This window comes from Podarcis liolepis, assembly GCF_965112155.1.
Source record: "Podarcis liolepis genome assembly, chromosome: 6".
NCBI classification, from domain to species: Eukaryota; Metazoa; Chordata; class Lepidosauria; order Squamata; family Lacertidae; genus Podarcis; species Podarcis liolepis.
Window position 1 is genome coordinate 39093170 of NC_139559.1, and position 13833 is coordinate 39107002.

Here is a 13833-nt window from a genome sequence, read left to right on the forward strand (position 1 = left end):
TGTGACTCTGCATACTGGGAATGACCAGTGGGAAGAGTACTGTTGCACTCTGGTCCTGCCATTATAGCCATCTGGTTGGCCATTGTGGGAATAGGATGCTGGATTAGATGGATCTGTTGATTGATCCAGTAGGGTTCTTCCTATGTAGACAGGAGGTTCTGTATTTGTAGAACCTTTTTTTTTTTTAGCCACACACACATTACACAAGCACACACTGGATCAGTGTGAATTTTGCATGGTAATATATAGCAGCAATGGATAAATCAGATTTAGCTCTGACCTTCTACCTGATAAGTCTGAAACCCCATAGCTGTTGAAAAATAAAAAGTGCCACCACACTTTTGAGCCTAGCTAGCTTTATTGCAGCAAGAGGTTTTGCAGACAGCAAAACATGTAAGTGGGTGTGTTGGGCTCCCAACACAGTGGGAAGCAAACCCCTCATCTCAGCTCATGCTAGCATAAGCTATAGCTGAAGACAGGATTAGCTTGTCTGTCAGGTTTATTGATGAAAACCATTTATTCAGCTTTATGCTCTAAGGGCACGACTGTGCCAGATACATCCCATAACAAATAAGGCACAATGATGGCAGACAAATAACCATTTTAAAAATGGTACAAGGACAATAGTGTGGACACAGACTGATTGTTGTTTGTAATTTTGCTCCATTCAGATGAAGAAGAGAGGCATAATTCTATGAGAATTTTTACACACTTGTTTTATAACTGATTTCTTGAAACAAGGTGATAGGATTAGAAGTAGATGTTTTTCTTCCTGCTAGTCTCAACTTTAATAGATATGGTAGCAAAGTGCTAGTGTGTTACCTCATTTTTAAGCTAATCTTTTCACCTAAAATGAATGAGCCAGGGAGCACAAGGGAAATTACAGTTGTATGATAATGCCCCATTCAAAATACTGCCACTGGTGTATAATATAATACAGTTAATGATCAAACAGGCAACCTCTGAAGAGTTTTGGCAGTGCTTGCATGATGCTTTGGTTCCAGATCATTTTCTCAGGTTTACCCACTGAAAAGGATTGAACTGAAATGCAGGGGAAAGGTGTGTTTATTGAATAAGGCAGTATCTCTTGGGACTCTTATTTATTGTATTTGGAGGACAAACCAGTGAAGCTGGTATCCTTACATTTCAATTCCCCAAAAGAAGTTGGTCCTTTAATCAAACCTGCCTAACGATCTTCCAAGTTTATTTTGCTGGGATCTAGTAAAACCTTATCTGCTTTGTGTCTTATACTCTCGGGTGCCAAGTCATAACAGCTCCCTGTTGAAATAGCACTGTAACATAGCCCTTTCCCATTAGAATCTGCACTTATCAGAGGCCATAGCATGTTCTGCAAAACTTAGTCCATCCTTAACTGTCTATCTGTTTATTTGCCGCAATCCCATGGTTTACCCCAGGCCCCCCGCCATTCCATCTCTTTTGTTTTTCCTTTCTTCTTTCCTACTTCCTCTTTAAACTTCTTGGTCAATGAAATTGTCATTCTGTCTCTAATGTCCATGGTTTACAAAAGGAAGCTGAAAGCTTGTGAAATGAAAGTCAAATGGAGCCATCAGATAATCAGAACAAAGCCCAGAGATAGTGCCGGGATGACGCATTTATCGCAACTTGAAGCCTTTTCTGTGTTTCAAGTAGGCTGTGCCCTTTCTCTCTGTAGATAGACAAGACCATGCAAGCAGTGTCTGTGATTTGGCAGACCAAACTTTAGACTGTGTGCCCTCTGAAGGCATAGTTGGCTCTTTGGGAATTATTCCCAGAGCAGGTCTGACATGGGCAGGGGACCACTGTCAGGTACTAGTCCTTGATGACACACATTTCTGAAGAAAAATCCTGCAAGGATGACTACTGGAACAAAAATAGAAGTTTCTTTCCGTAGATCAGCTCCTATGCAGATAAGCAGAGAGATACATTTAGAGCCTGTAATAGAAATTCTCAGGGTCTTTCTGGAGGTGGCCCACCCTGTTTTGATGCTCAAGGTGAAATGGGAGGTGCCGTCTTGCCACTGCTGCTGCTGCTGCCTGAACCACCAGCAGAGAAGTTGTGCTGGCATCACCACTGATTTCAAGTAAGATGTTGCATGATCCGCAAGTTCCTATGTGATTTTGGCGAGCTCTCTCCTGAAATCGGCACCAATGCAGGCACTGCTTCTCTGCCAGGAGTGGAGGTGGTGGGACAGGCAAGGTCAGCCCTGAGGTCTTCCTCAGAAGCAGGTTGTTTACGCTGTTTGATGCTTTGCACAACAGTTGGCATGATCTCCTTCCTAAGTAGGTATCTTCTCCCTAGACCACTCTACTTGAGAGCACTGCGATAAAGTTTGATGACTATGTCCAATGTCTTTTGCTTGACTAGGTGCATGTAGGTGGCATCATCTTCTCCCCTGGCTCAGTGAATGTGATCTCGGACAGCCTCCTGACCTTGCCAGCTATTGTCAGCATTGCAGCAGGAGGCAGCCTTCTTCTCATCATCGTAATTATTGTCCTCATTGCCTACAAGCGCAAATCTCGTGAAAACGACCTAACCCTCAAGAGGCTACAGATGCAGATGGACAACCTAGAGTCTCGGGTGGCCCTCGAATGCAAAGAAGGTCAGTAGTACTACCCCAGGTATTCTCCTCCACTAATCTGGTAATGTCTAATGACACATGAGAAAAGGTCTACTTAAGCAAGGGCTTGTGCATGTGTCTTTCACAAAAAGTATATTCACAGCACTGCCTAGCACAATTTGACAGAGGCATCAGAGGGATCCAGAGAAGTTCCTTATCAGTGAAAATGAGTTTCCCTTGTTGCACTGACAGTGGCATAATTTGTGAATGAAAGGAAGTGCATCATGGAGATCAGTTTCAGAAGACTGTGGGAAGCTGTATATTCTTGATCTCCAGTAGATCCCTTCTCCTCAGGTTATTGCTAATATGTGATGTCCATTAACAAATGACTAAGGCATCTGTTTCATGGTCTCAGACTGATGGTGTCAACTTGCCTGGCCAGCAGCAGCTTGAGCCTGTCTTGGCTGGACAGAAAACCAGGTAGAACATAGGAACCAAGAGCTGAGACATGTTACCGCAAGCCGATAATCACCAGCCTATGGCAAAACTACCATAACTGGGTTCGATTTGCTAATCTTAATTGTCCTTACTGAGCAATGAAGGGGAAAACAATTTCCCAGGTAACCTGGTTCAGAATGATTTCTGGCTTTGTACAGTGGTGCCCCGCAAGACGAATGCCTCGCAAGACGGAAAACTCGCTAGACGAAAGAGTTTTCTGTTTTGGAGGTGCTTCGCAAAACGAATCTCCTATGGGCTTGCTTCGCAAGACGAAAATGTCTTGCGAGTTCCTGCGGGTTTTTTTCCTCCTCCCCCCCCTTTTTCTAAGCTGATAAGCCGCTAATAGCGCTAATCCGCTAATCTGTCAATGGGCTTGCTTCGCAAGACGAAAAATCCGCTAGACGAAGAGAATCCCAGAACGGATTCTTTTCGTCTTGCGAGGCACCACTGTACAGAGTCTTAAAACTTGCTTTATTAACACATGTCATGGAGCCAAATAACTGAAATCCAAAAATGGCTCAGTTGATGCACCAGCTGTGGCTGTGGATGGGCATTCTTTGCCACAGAGGACACCTGGGAGTCCATGGACAAATATGGTTCGAAGAGAACCCCTAAACTGTGTATCTGTTCTTTCAGAGGGAGTGCAGTCCCATCTAGAACAGCCAGACTCCCCAGTCCTCAGACCTGGGAACAACTTACCCACAATGCTCCTTCTTAGCATGTTCCATCTTCAGTCTACTTTTCCTTATCCATTCCACCAGTACATCCAGGTGCTAGTTTAGCTTATGCATGGTTTCTCCTGACTCATATTTAATAGAAAAGTAGAGTTGAGTTTCTTAGTGCCCCATATATCCTCCCAATGACTTCATATAGATGTTAAATAGCATTGGGGGAAAGCAGTGCACAATATGTAGTCCATCAATGCTAGTCTCTGGTAGTGGCCATGCAGATAGGAGCAGAACCACTGTAAATGGTGCCTCTGGCTCCCTACCCCCAGAGATGGTCCATGAAGATACCATGGGTTGATGGTATCAAAAGCTACTGAGATCCAATAGTAGCAGTAGGGTTGCACTCCCCTACCTGTCCCTTGAAGCAGGTCATCTGTTACAACCACCAGGATGATTCTGTGCCAAACCCAGGCCTGAACCCAGACTAGAATGGGTCCAGATAATTTGCTTCCTCCATAAGTGCCTGCAGCTGAACTGCCAGTCAGCACCCCACAAATTTGTATGAACAAGCCAGGATGGGCAAGGGTCAAAAGGGCAAGCAGTGGGATGGACAACCAGAAGCATCTTATCCATATCCTCAGGTCTCAATCACTGGAACTGATCCCACAGAATCGGATGAAACCATGCACAGTATGGCTTACTGGACACAATATTAGCAGCTTTTTGTCAATGACATATGTAGCTGATAATGGGAAATAAGTTAAGGTCTGACACTTGCAGCAACTCTCCATTCCTACCTGTGTGTGCACGGTAGGTAGGAGTGGAGAGTCGCTGCAAGTGTCAGACCTTAACTTGTTTCCCATTATCAGCTACATATGTCATTGACAAAAAGCCATGGACATTAATTTTATTATATTAATTTTATATTATCTTTTGTCCTCTTGGTAAGAGTTATTGCCATAGCATACTTCCTGCCTTGGTGTTACTGACTCCCAAGGCTAACTTAACCTTTCTCTTGTGTAAACTGTATAAATCTTTGGGGAAAGGGTATCATTTTGCCAATACACATGACATTCAAGCTTCAATTGAAGGGACACAAATGCAGCAAAGCACCAGTGTCTGAAATGGCCAGGGCAGAGAAAAGACCTGTCCCCATAATTCCACAGTGCTAAAAATTCCACTAGCCCACAACATAACTTTGTTTAAATTGAGCTTTCCTGGAACAAGGACTGCTCAACTGATGAACACAGAAAGAGAGACAAGACCACAAGGAAACACAAAGCAATGTACTCATAATCTTATCAATCCACTATGTGCTAGGATTAGACAGAATCAGACAAAAGAATCATTAACTTTTTCCTACCCTTGCACTATATACAGACTTTACTCCAAAGTAAGTGTCTGAGGATCAGAATCATGGCTGTAACAACATTGTTATAGAAGATGATAGACTGCCATAATCACACATTAGGTCTGCATTCTCCGCACACTTAGCTTGGATCAAAGTCCACTGAACATTGTGGGGCTTATTTCCAAGAACATTCATCAGATCAGAATGGAAGAACCCTGCAGACACTAGGATGAGCCATTTCACACAAAACTTTGTCATTTTCATATATACACACATATTCCTTAGCACATCTGTTTTGCCTAACATAACTTTTCCCTGTTGACTGAATACATCTCCAGTACTGAACAGTACCAAGTCTTGTTTCCGTGGTAACTGCCTCCTGCTTACCCTGTTGCCTTTGATCTGGTGTGAATTTAACAGGGCCTAAGCTCACGTACAGCTGTCAAATAAACATTTGGTCAATCTCTCTTAAACACACCCACTCATAAAATGCCCTCTTTTGCAGACGGAGAGGCTCAGAGCTCTCCCGTGAAGTCTGTATGCGAGGGAAGACAGTAACGAGTGTATTGGATGCAGAGACATCCATTGCCTGACTAATGTGTGGAGAACAGGATTAGCCCTTGATCCTATTTAAGCAACATGTACAGAGTTTGTTGGTGCCAGGTCATTAGGCCTTGCTGTCTGCTGACCCTTTCCTGTAGGCATTTTATGTGGATGTTAGGAAAGCCAGAAACCTTGCAATGATCCAAGTGTTACATGGAGTGAGTTAGAACCAGGCAGAAAAATAATTTACAGCCCTCGGTGACTGACAGAGTTAGTGAGTGAATTCACACATTTTTACACTTCAGAACACTGAATAGGAGCACAGGCCACCCAGTGGAGGGGGAAAGGCCAAAGTCTGGAAGTAGATGTGGAGTTTCTTGCCTGTATTTTGCACAATTAAAAAAAAATATCATTTCCTATCTAGTATTCCTGCTTCACCCCAAAGCAAACATTGAAAGGGATTTTTTTAAAGAAGACGAAGAAGAAGAAGACAACTTCCTCACTCTTGACTGCTTTTTAAATACTGTTTAAATATTTTTCATTGGGAAATAGAGATGAACACATTCCATGTTGTAACGTTCTGAATGGCAAGAGAGATGGGTCCTCCTCTCAAACCAATACAGCCAGGATAGCTCAGTTAGAGTGTGGTGCTGATAACGCCAAAGTTGCAGGTTCAATCCCTGTATGGGACAGCTGCATATCCCTGCATTGCATGAGATTAGACTAGATGATCCCAGGGTCCCTTCCAACTCTAAAATTTTATGATTCTTTGATTCTATTACATCGCTTCCATAGTGGTGCCGTCTCGGGATTTGTAGTCCTTTTAAGGGACACTGAGATTACATTTGGAAAGTTGGGGAGGTTGCTTTGCGGACAGGGCAGGGGGCCTACTATGATCTGGTTATTGGTCTGAGCCAGAAAAGGATTTGAATGCATTTGGGGGTACTAAAAGCCCATTTATCCTTTGAAGTGAGCTTTTGAGAGCCCAGGAGTTCATTTCTGAGCCATGGTTGTGAACAGTTCAAAGGCAAGCTAGTGAGTGCCATCACTTCCCTGTTCTTCTGCCACCCTGTCTTGGGCAAAGCAGGTGAGACATTGGTGGAAGGTGCTTGGGGGGGGGGGAACCAAACTTTTTTCAAACATTCACTGTAGAGACTTTAAAAAAAAAGTTTGAGCCATTACAAGTGTTCATTATGACTCTTTCAGGTGAGCAGCAGATTCATGTATGCATGAAGAGACTTATTGTGGTTACTCAGCAGGGTACATATAACTCTGGGAATGTAGCACTCAGAGGTGACTGTTTGAGATGTGCAATTTGTTGGTTTGGGATGTTTTCTTTTTCAATTGAAACACATTTCAAAGCTAAAAGGACAAAGAAGCAGAACACTCTTGTTAGACTGAAGTCTAATTAAGAATCAAGACATTTATTTTCAGACAGTGCTGTTGCAGATCAAAAACTCTTCTCAGCAGTAGTCATGGGTGAGCAATAGAATGATTTTTACAGTTACCATATAAATGTCAGTCCTATAAAATGAAGCACCAGTAAATTTTCTCGGATAAGTCGATAGGGTTGAAATCCTATACCCACTTACCTGGGAATAAGTCCCATTGAACTCAATGGGGAATGCTTCTGAGGGAAATGGTTTAGGATTGCACAGGACCTAAAGGTCTTCTAAAACATTTCTGAAATCTTGAAGATTTAAAAACTTTTTATTGCAATCACCCCACATCTTCATATTTTGCCATGTCATCTAGCTTCTCATTCAGGTTTCCACAAGCAAGACAACCCCAGTGTGGTCTCCCAAGCAGGGTTATAGAAACTAATTTGAATGTAAGCTTATCTCATCAAGCAAGAGCAAGCTGTTTTGAGCCATTCTGCACTGACCAAAGTGTAGTGGAAGACAATAGCCAACTGTGGGTGGGCAAGTTCTGGGTATCTAGACCTCTTGGGGTTTTAGTTAGGTCCCATCCTGAATGTGGAACTTTTATGGGGCAGGGTGGTGGTGGTGGAGTTAGTCTTCACTTTTGGTGATATAATGAACAGAATGCAGGCAGTATTTTATCCAATTGATCACTGGGAAACAGTGTTACTCCTGCCTTCCAGTGTTGTGGCAAGTGAGCACAAACAATGACATGCATCAGGCCCTTATCTATTTTTCCCCCAAATATATTTTATTTCACTAATACTTTAATATAGCTAAAAATATTAATACGTTAGACTACCTGGCGTGGTTATTCTGCAACAATTGCTTGTTCCCTTAAACCCCCTCCTAACAAAATTCCACCTACAGGGTATAGTGTAGTGTTTTCCTATTGTATATTCTTGTCTCACTGCAAATTGGAACTGAGTGCTCAAGAAATTATTCACCAAAGGTTAATATGCAATTTTCACAAGGTAGGATTCTCTCCCCCGCCCCCAGCAAAAGAACCCTGCAGTTCTGAAAGTTATGCTATCCCTTTGTCACATGACAGGGAAACACTAGTAGGGTGATCAATTTTCCATTGCTAAAAAAAAAAAGAACAAGAGTGCTAATTTATATATTTAGATGCAGATTTAGGGGGGAAATTACTATAATTTATATAGAAATAAGATATATCTCCCCATAGTAAAAACTGTGACCCAGGGACTCCCTGGTGAGGAACTTCAAGATCCCTGCTCATTCTCCTTATATATCTTAATCTTTTACACCTTCAAATACAGAACTATCCCTTATAGAGGAGGACACATGACACCCAACGCACCAGCAAAGTTCTCATTTGTGAAGAAATGTAAATAACATTAACTTGTTCAGCAGGGAAGTCTACTGTCTTTTAACCATAGCAGATTTTAATGAGGACAAAGAAACACCCCCTAATCAGCACTGGTATTTTTTACAAATAAGTATGCAATTATGTTTGCATCTTAGGGCCAGTTTACATTCACCAGAACAAGCCTCTCCAGTGTGTGTGTGTCTTAGGAGAGCATCCGCGTTTGCACAGTGCCGCTATGCCAACACTTAATGTGTTGGAGGCATGACAGGTGATGCTGCCATATGCGCAGAATGTTTCTGCAGTCCTTCCTCCTTGAAAAGGGGAGGAAGGACTGGATATATTGTACATGCACACTGCCATGAAACATGTTGCACAGCATTTAGAGTTTCCGTGCTCTTTCCCTATGCACATCAAAAGCCCATTGCATGAAGCCTGTTGCAGTCCTTTACACCTGCAGTTCTCTACCCCCACTTGAAAGCATTGTTTTCTTCCTGGGCACTGGCTAATGCCATTTAAGCTGCAGAGCATGGGGAAGGAATCCATGTGCTAGCCACAGCAAAAAACCCAAAAAACATTTAGGCTGAGGTGTGGATAGAGTGAGTGAGTGACTGTGAAAGAGAAGCTGCACAGTACAGTGATTTAAAAATAGGATCTTTATTTTTATCTAGTGCCTTTCAAGGCATTTTCAGTGCTTACATACAAGGTGTGAACAGCATACAAATTAGCAAGTCTGTTTTGTTCTCAGCATCTGTTCTTTGCATTGTGCTTCTCTTTCTCTCTCTCATGCTGGGGAAGTGGCTCCCAGCTTGAGGGCATGTCTGAGTGACACAGAGAGGTCTAGAGTAAACGAGCTTCCCTGAGCTGGCTCATTTGCAGTCCTTGATTGCTTGTACTGCAGCCTGCATTTCCAGTGCTCACTTCTGATTGTCTTGTCTTTCTCCCTCCCTTTCTCGAATAGCTTTTGCAGAGCTGCAGACAGACATCAACGAGTTAACCAGCGACCTGGACCGCTCAGGGATCCCGTACCTTGACTATCGCACATATGCCATGCGGGTCCTCTTCCCTGGCATAGAGGACCACCCTGTCCTGCGTGAACTAGAGGTAATGAAATAGCAGCACATTCTCCCTGTCTCTCTGTTTCATCAGGTAGCAAGCGTTGTTGCTTCCCAGATCCCCACTAGGAAGCTAGATTGAAACCTACACAGCTGTGAAAGCACCTTTCTGCCTCCCACGCTGAATCTTATTAGAAGTGCTGGGCTAAGCACATTGAACACTCAAGTTCGCTGTAACAAAAGGCTTGTGTTTTGTGTAGTTTACACGCAGTTTGCTTCCTCTTGATTTCTTCTGTGTGGCTTCAGTCCTACTATTCCCCACACCCCCAGTTGCTGAAGCCCCATGACCAGCAGCTGTTTAAAGGTTTCTTAAATTCTCTGTTTATTGAAAGAAAACCAGAGAGTGGGGGTGTCCGGGGAAAATTACACTCTGCTTGTGCCCCAAGGAAAACAACTCTCCTGTTTTGCAAAGAACAAAACCCAACAACTTCTCAAATTTTCTACATCTCTTCCTCCGCTTGGCAGAGCTCTTGGACCTTGGTCACATCCCTTCGGCTTTGTCCGCTGAAAAATTGTGTTGCCAGCCATCCCAATTTTGAGTTACTTTTTATATAGATAAAGCAAGTGCAGGAGCAGATGGAACCCATTATTCAGTATGAAAATGCTGCTGCTGGCATTTGACCATGGAAAAATAAAAGAAGGAGCATTGCCATCAGTTGCATTTCTGTGCATTAGTCGCATATGCTGCCTTTGTGAGAGTAATAACATGGAAATGCCCATGCCTCAATAGTCCTGTTTGCATTTCATTTTTCCTGCTGCTGGATCCTGTACAAACATTTCTGTGTCCCCTTTGCCTTGTCAGTCAAGATTCTGCTGTAGAATGTAAGGAGCTCTGCAGCCTGCCTCTTCCTACTCCCAGTTTGCAAAAAGGTTACACATGATGGCAGAGAAAATTCATTGACTGCATATAGGGTAGATTAACAGCTTTGCTGTCCTACTATACTTCTGCAGTACCCTGCCGATAGCTGTTTAACTTATTGATCAATATACGAAGTCCTTCTCTGGGGCTCTAATTAAAACAAGCCTGGTAGCTACTGTTCGTAGCTCAAGTGGTAGTATTTTGAAGACCTGGGCTTGGAGGATCAGACCTAAGTTAAGTGAAAGAAATATACACTAGGTTTTATTTTTCAAGTGTGCTTTTACAATAAAAAGAAAATTGACCAAGCCCAATGGCAAAAATGTGCTGTAGTACAAGTCTCATGGGTCACCTGACAGGCTTGCACAACACTTATTTTACTACTAAGCCTAAACAGCTTGTATGCAAATCTCTTTGTCCCTAGTAAGAGAGCAGTTATAGACTAGTATGAAAAGGTCATGAACAAAGCTAAATTTGATTGATTGCAAATTAAGCCTAACTAAAGCTTAACCCATTCATGCACTTTTAAATTATTTATTGCTCTAAAACATTGGTCTACATATGGGAGGGTTATATGACGTGAATGGCAGGACCTCTTTCAACCTATATGATTTGATTTTTTTCAAGATGTTTAATTTATATTATAAATTGAAATAACTTGCAGTCAGATAAAGACGAGTTTTACCCCCCAACTTTCCTGTCTCAAGACTTTGGGGCAATTAGCCGAGCCACTGGTATTGCACCTGTGGAAATGGGTGTTTAAGTAATCAGTCGTGCCTTGCTTTCTCTATTTATATCACCAAATAGCAAGCAAATATTGATGCTAGCTACTTCTTTTATTTACCATTTCCCAAAAAAGCTATAGTAGTGATGAATGTGCTGCCAATTACACAGCTGCTTAGTTACATAACGTGAGCAACTTGAACACATAAGTCACTGAAAACTTTGGAGAAGAATTATGCTCAGTGCTTTATCATTTTGACTCATAATGAATTACTTACAAACAGGACTAGTGGGAAAGCCTGAATGTTTTTTGTTGTTTTACTGCCATTTCACAATAAAGCAGTTGCCTAAATTAGTAATTAATTTGCCAGTGGGAGTGTCACTTTTGTGCAACCGATGCACAATTCACGTGCCACTTAGTGGGCTTTTAACCTCAGTGCACAGACAATATAATGTACTTCTTAGCAATAAGGTCCCATACGCGGAACAACTTTGTGGTCAGCCTTAGGTGGGAGACATCACACTTTATCTGCTAGCTCACCCCATATATAGAGAGACAAGAGACCACTTTCTGAAACCTTTGCTCACACAAGCAAGCAGGTACACCCCGGCAGAAATAGTTCAGTTTCTTCTGAGTGACAATCATATATTTGTAACACAGAGAGTAGCCCTGTATGCATTGGCTACCCCCCCCCCAAAGAAAAAGCAGGAAAAAGGAGTTAGGTAAAATCAGTGTAAATTGTTGTGCTGATTCAGAAGTTTAATTTAAAATCAAGCTGGATTTGAGTTTGTTGGTGTCTCTGGTAACCTTTCATGGATGGTGGCTCATATTATTCATAATAAAAAAATTCCTTCCAGTAGCAGTTTCAGTGTATCTGAAGAAGTGTGCATGCACACGAAAGCTCATACCAAGAACTAACTTAGTTGGTCTTTAAGGTGCTACTGGAAGGAATTTTTTTATTTTGACTATGGCAGACCAACACGGCTACCTATCTGTAACTGGAACCATATTATTCATGTATGGTCTGCATTGGTACTGTTGCTGCAGGTTTGTCATGGCCTTTGGCTAAAACAATAAACTTCTATGATTGATTGATTGATTGATTGATTGATTGATGTACTTTGTAGGGCTACACTCTGAGCTTTTGGAAAGTTGAAGCCAGGCTGGAAATAGGAGGCATTGCTCTTTAAACTGATCCCTGAAGACACACTTCCCATTTTACAGGTGCAAGGGAATGGACAGCAGAATGTTGAAAAGGCCTTGAAGCTATTTGCCCACCTGATCAATAACAAGGTCTTTCTGCTGACATTTATCCGTACCCTGGAGATGCAGCGAAGTTTCTCCATGCGTGACCGTGGCAATGTGGCTTCCCTCATCATGACAGGACTTCAGGGAAAGCTAGAATATGCCACTGATGTCCTGAAGCAGTTGCTCTCTGATCTGATTGAGAAGAACCTGGAGAACAAGAATCATCCCAAGCTTCTCCTGCGCAGGTAAAAGTGAAGCGAGAAGGTGGTTTGATAGATGTTGTTACCTTTTTTGGAAAGGCTGTGGTTCAAGAATGCAATAGCCCAGGTGTGCTAATGTGAAGGGCATGGGGGCTGGAAAAGTGAATGCTCCCTAATGTTCCTGAAATCACCAAGTTCACCCACCAGATGTAACCTTTGAACAGTCTTCTTCTTTGGCGATCACTCATAGCCAAGTAAGATTTGTCTTCCATAAACACGGTTTTAACAATGAGTCTGTAAGTGACTATGGAGGCCAATTCTGGATCCACACGTCCTTCCACGGTGGGGACATTGGTTTCCAGGTGGGAGTTGATCACGGTGTGGATTTGCCAAGCGTGCCTTTCTCTTAGCACGTTTCTCCCTTGTGTCCTAAGTTCAAGTGTCTTCAAAGCCATGACACCTTTGGTAAAGGCTATTCTCCAATTGGTGCGCTTGCAGGCAAGTGTTTCCCAATTGTTGGTGTTTATACAATACCATACAGGGACGCGGGTGGTGCTGTGGGTTAAACCACAGAGCCTAGAACTTGCCGATCAGAAGGTCGGTGGTTCAAAACCCCATGACAGGGTGAGCTACCGTTGCTCAGTCCCTGCTCCTGCCAACCTAGCAGTTTGAAAGCACATCAAAGTGCAAGTAGATAAATAGGTACCGCTCCAGCGGGAAGGTAAACGGCGTTTCCGTGCGTTGCTCTGTTTCGCCAGAAGTGGCTTAGTCATGCTGGCCACATGACCCAGAAGCTGTACGCCGGCTCCCTCGGCCAATAAAGCGAGATGAGCGCCACAACCTCAGAGTCGGTCATTGTATTATACAACACCATGTGCTTAAAGACCTCTTGCAAAAACCTTTGCTGTACCATTCTGGTTTTGCCCTGGAAAATCTGGTGTCTCCATTAGAATGTTTGATATCCCAGCTTCCTGCCATTGTTCCTCTTTCCCAATGACTGCTGAGAAAACTAACATGTTATGTGGATGACTCTATTTGCTTTTGTATCACCCAAGCACAAGCAAGGAGGGCAGAACCTCTGCCATAAGTGTAAGATTTTAAAGTGGGCAAGTCTGGAGCAAAGTGGCAGTAGCTACAAGAGTAACAAAGTATAACACAACTGGCTAAGAGGAAGCCATGGAGGAGGAGCATCATTCAGTCATAGTTATGGTAGCAAAACTGAAATGTTAGCCTCCTGGCTACAGTTGATGCTATGGGCCAGTTTCCTGCTTAGGGGCACCAGGAAGGCAAGTAACAGAGGGCAAAAAACATGTCAATTGTATCTG

At 42.9% G+C, this 13833-nt stretch overlaps 1 protein-coding gene across 2 annotated transcripts in view; it reads left to right on the forward strand.

Moving 5' to 3' along the window:
• The window catches only part of PLXNA2 (plexin A2), a 400950-nt gene that overhangs the window by 331412 nt on the left and 55705 nt on the right, over positions 1-13833 (forward strand). For both annotated transcript variants that reach the window (XM_083508745.1, XM_083508746.1), the window contains exons 20-22: positions 2365-2599; positions 9327-9469; positions 12285-12553. In XM_083508745.1, the coding sequence (XP_083364871.1) occupies positions 2365-2599; positions 9327-9469; positions 12285-12553 (647 nt within the window). The remainder of the gene's footprint in view (positions 1-2364; positions 2600-9326; positions 9470-12284; positions 12554-13833) is intronic.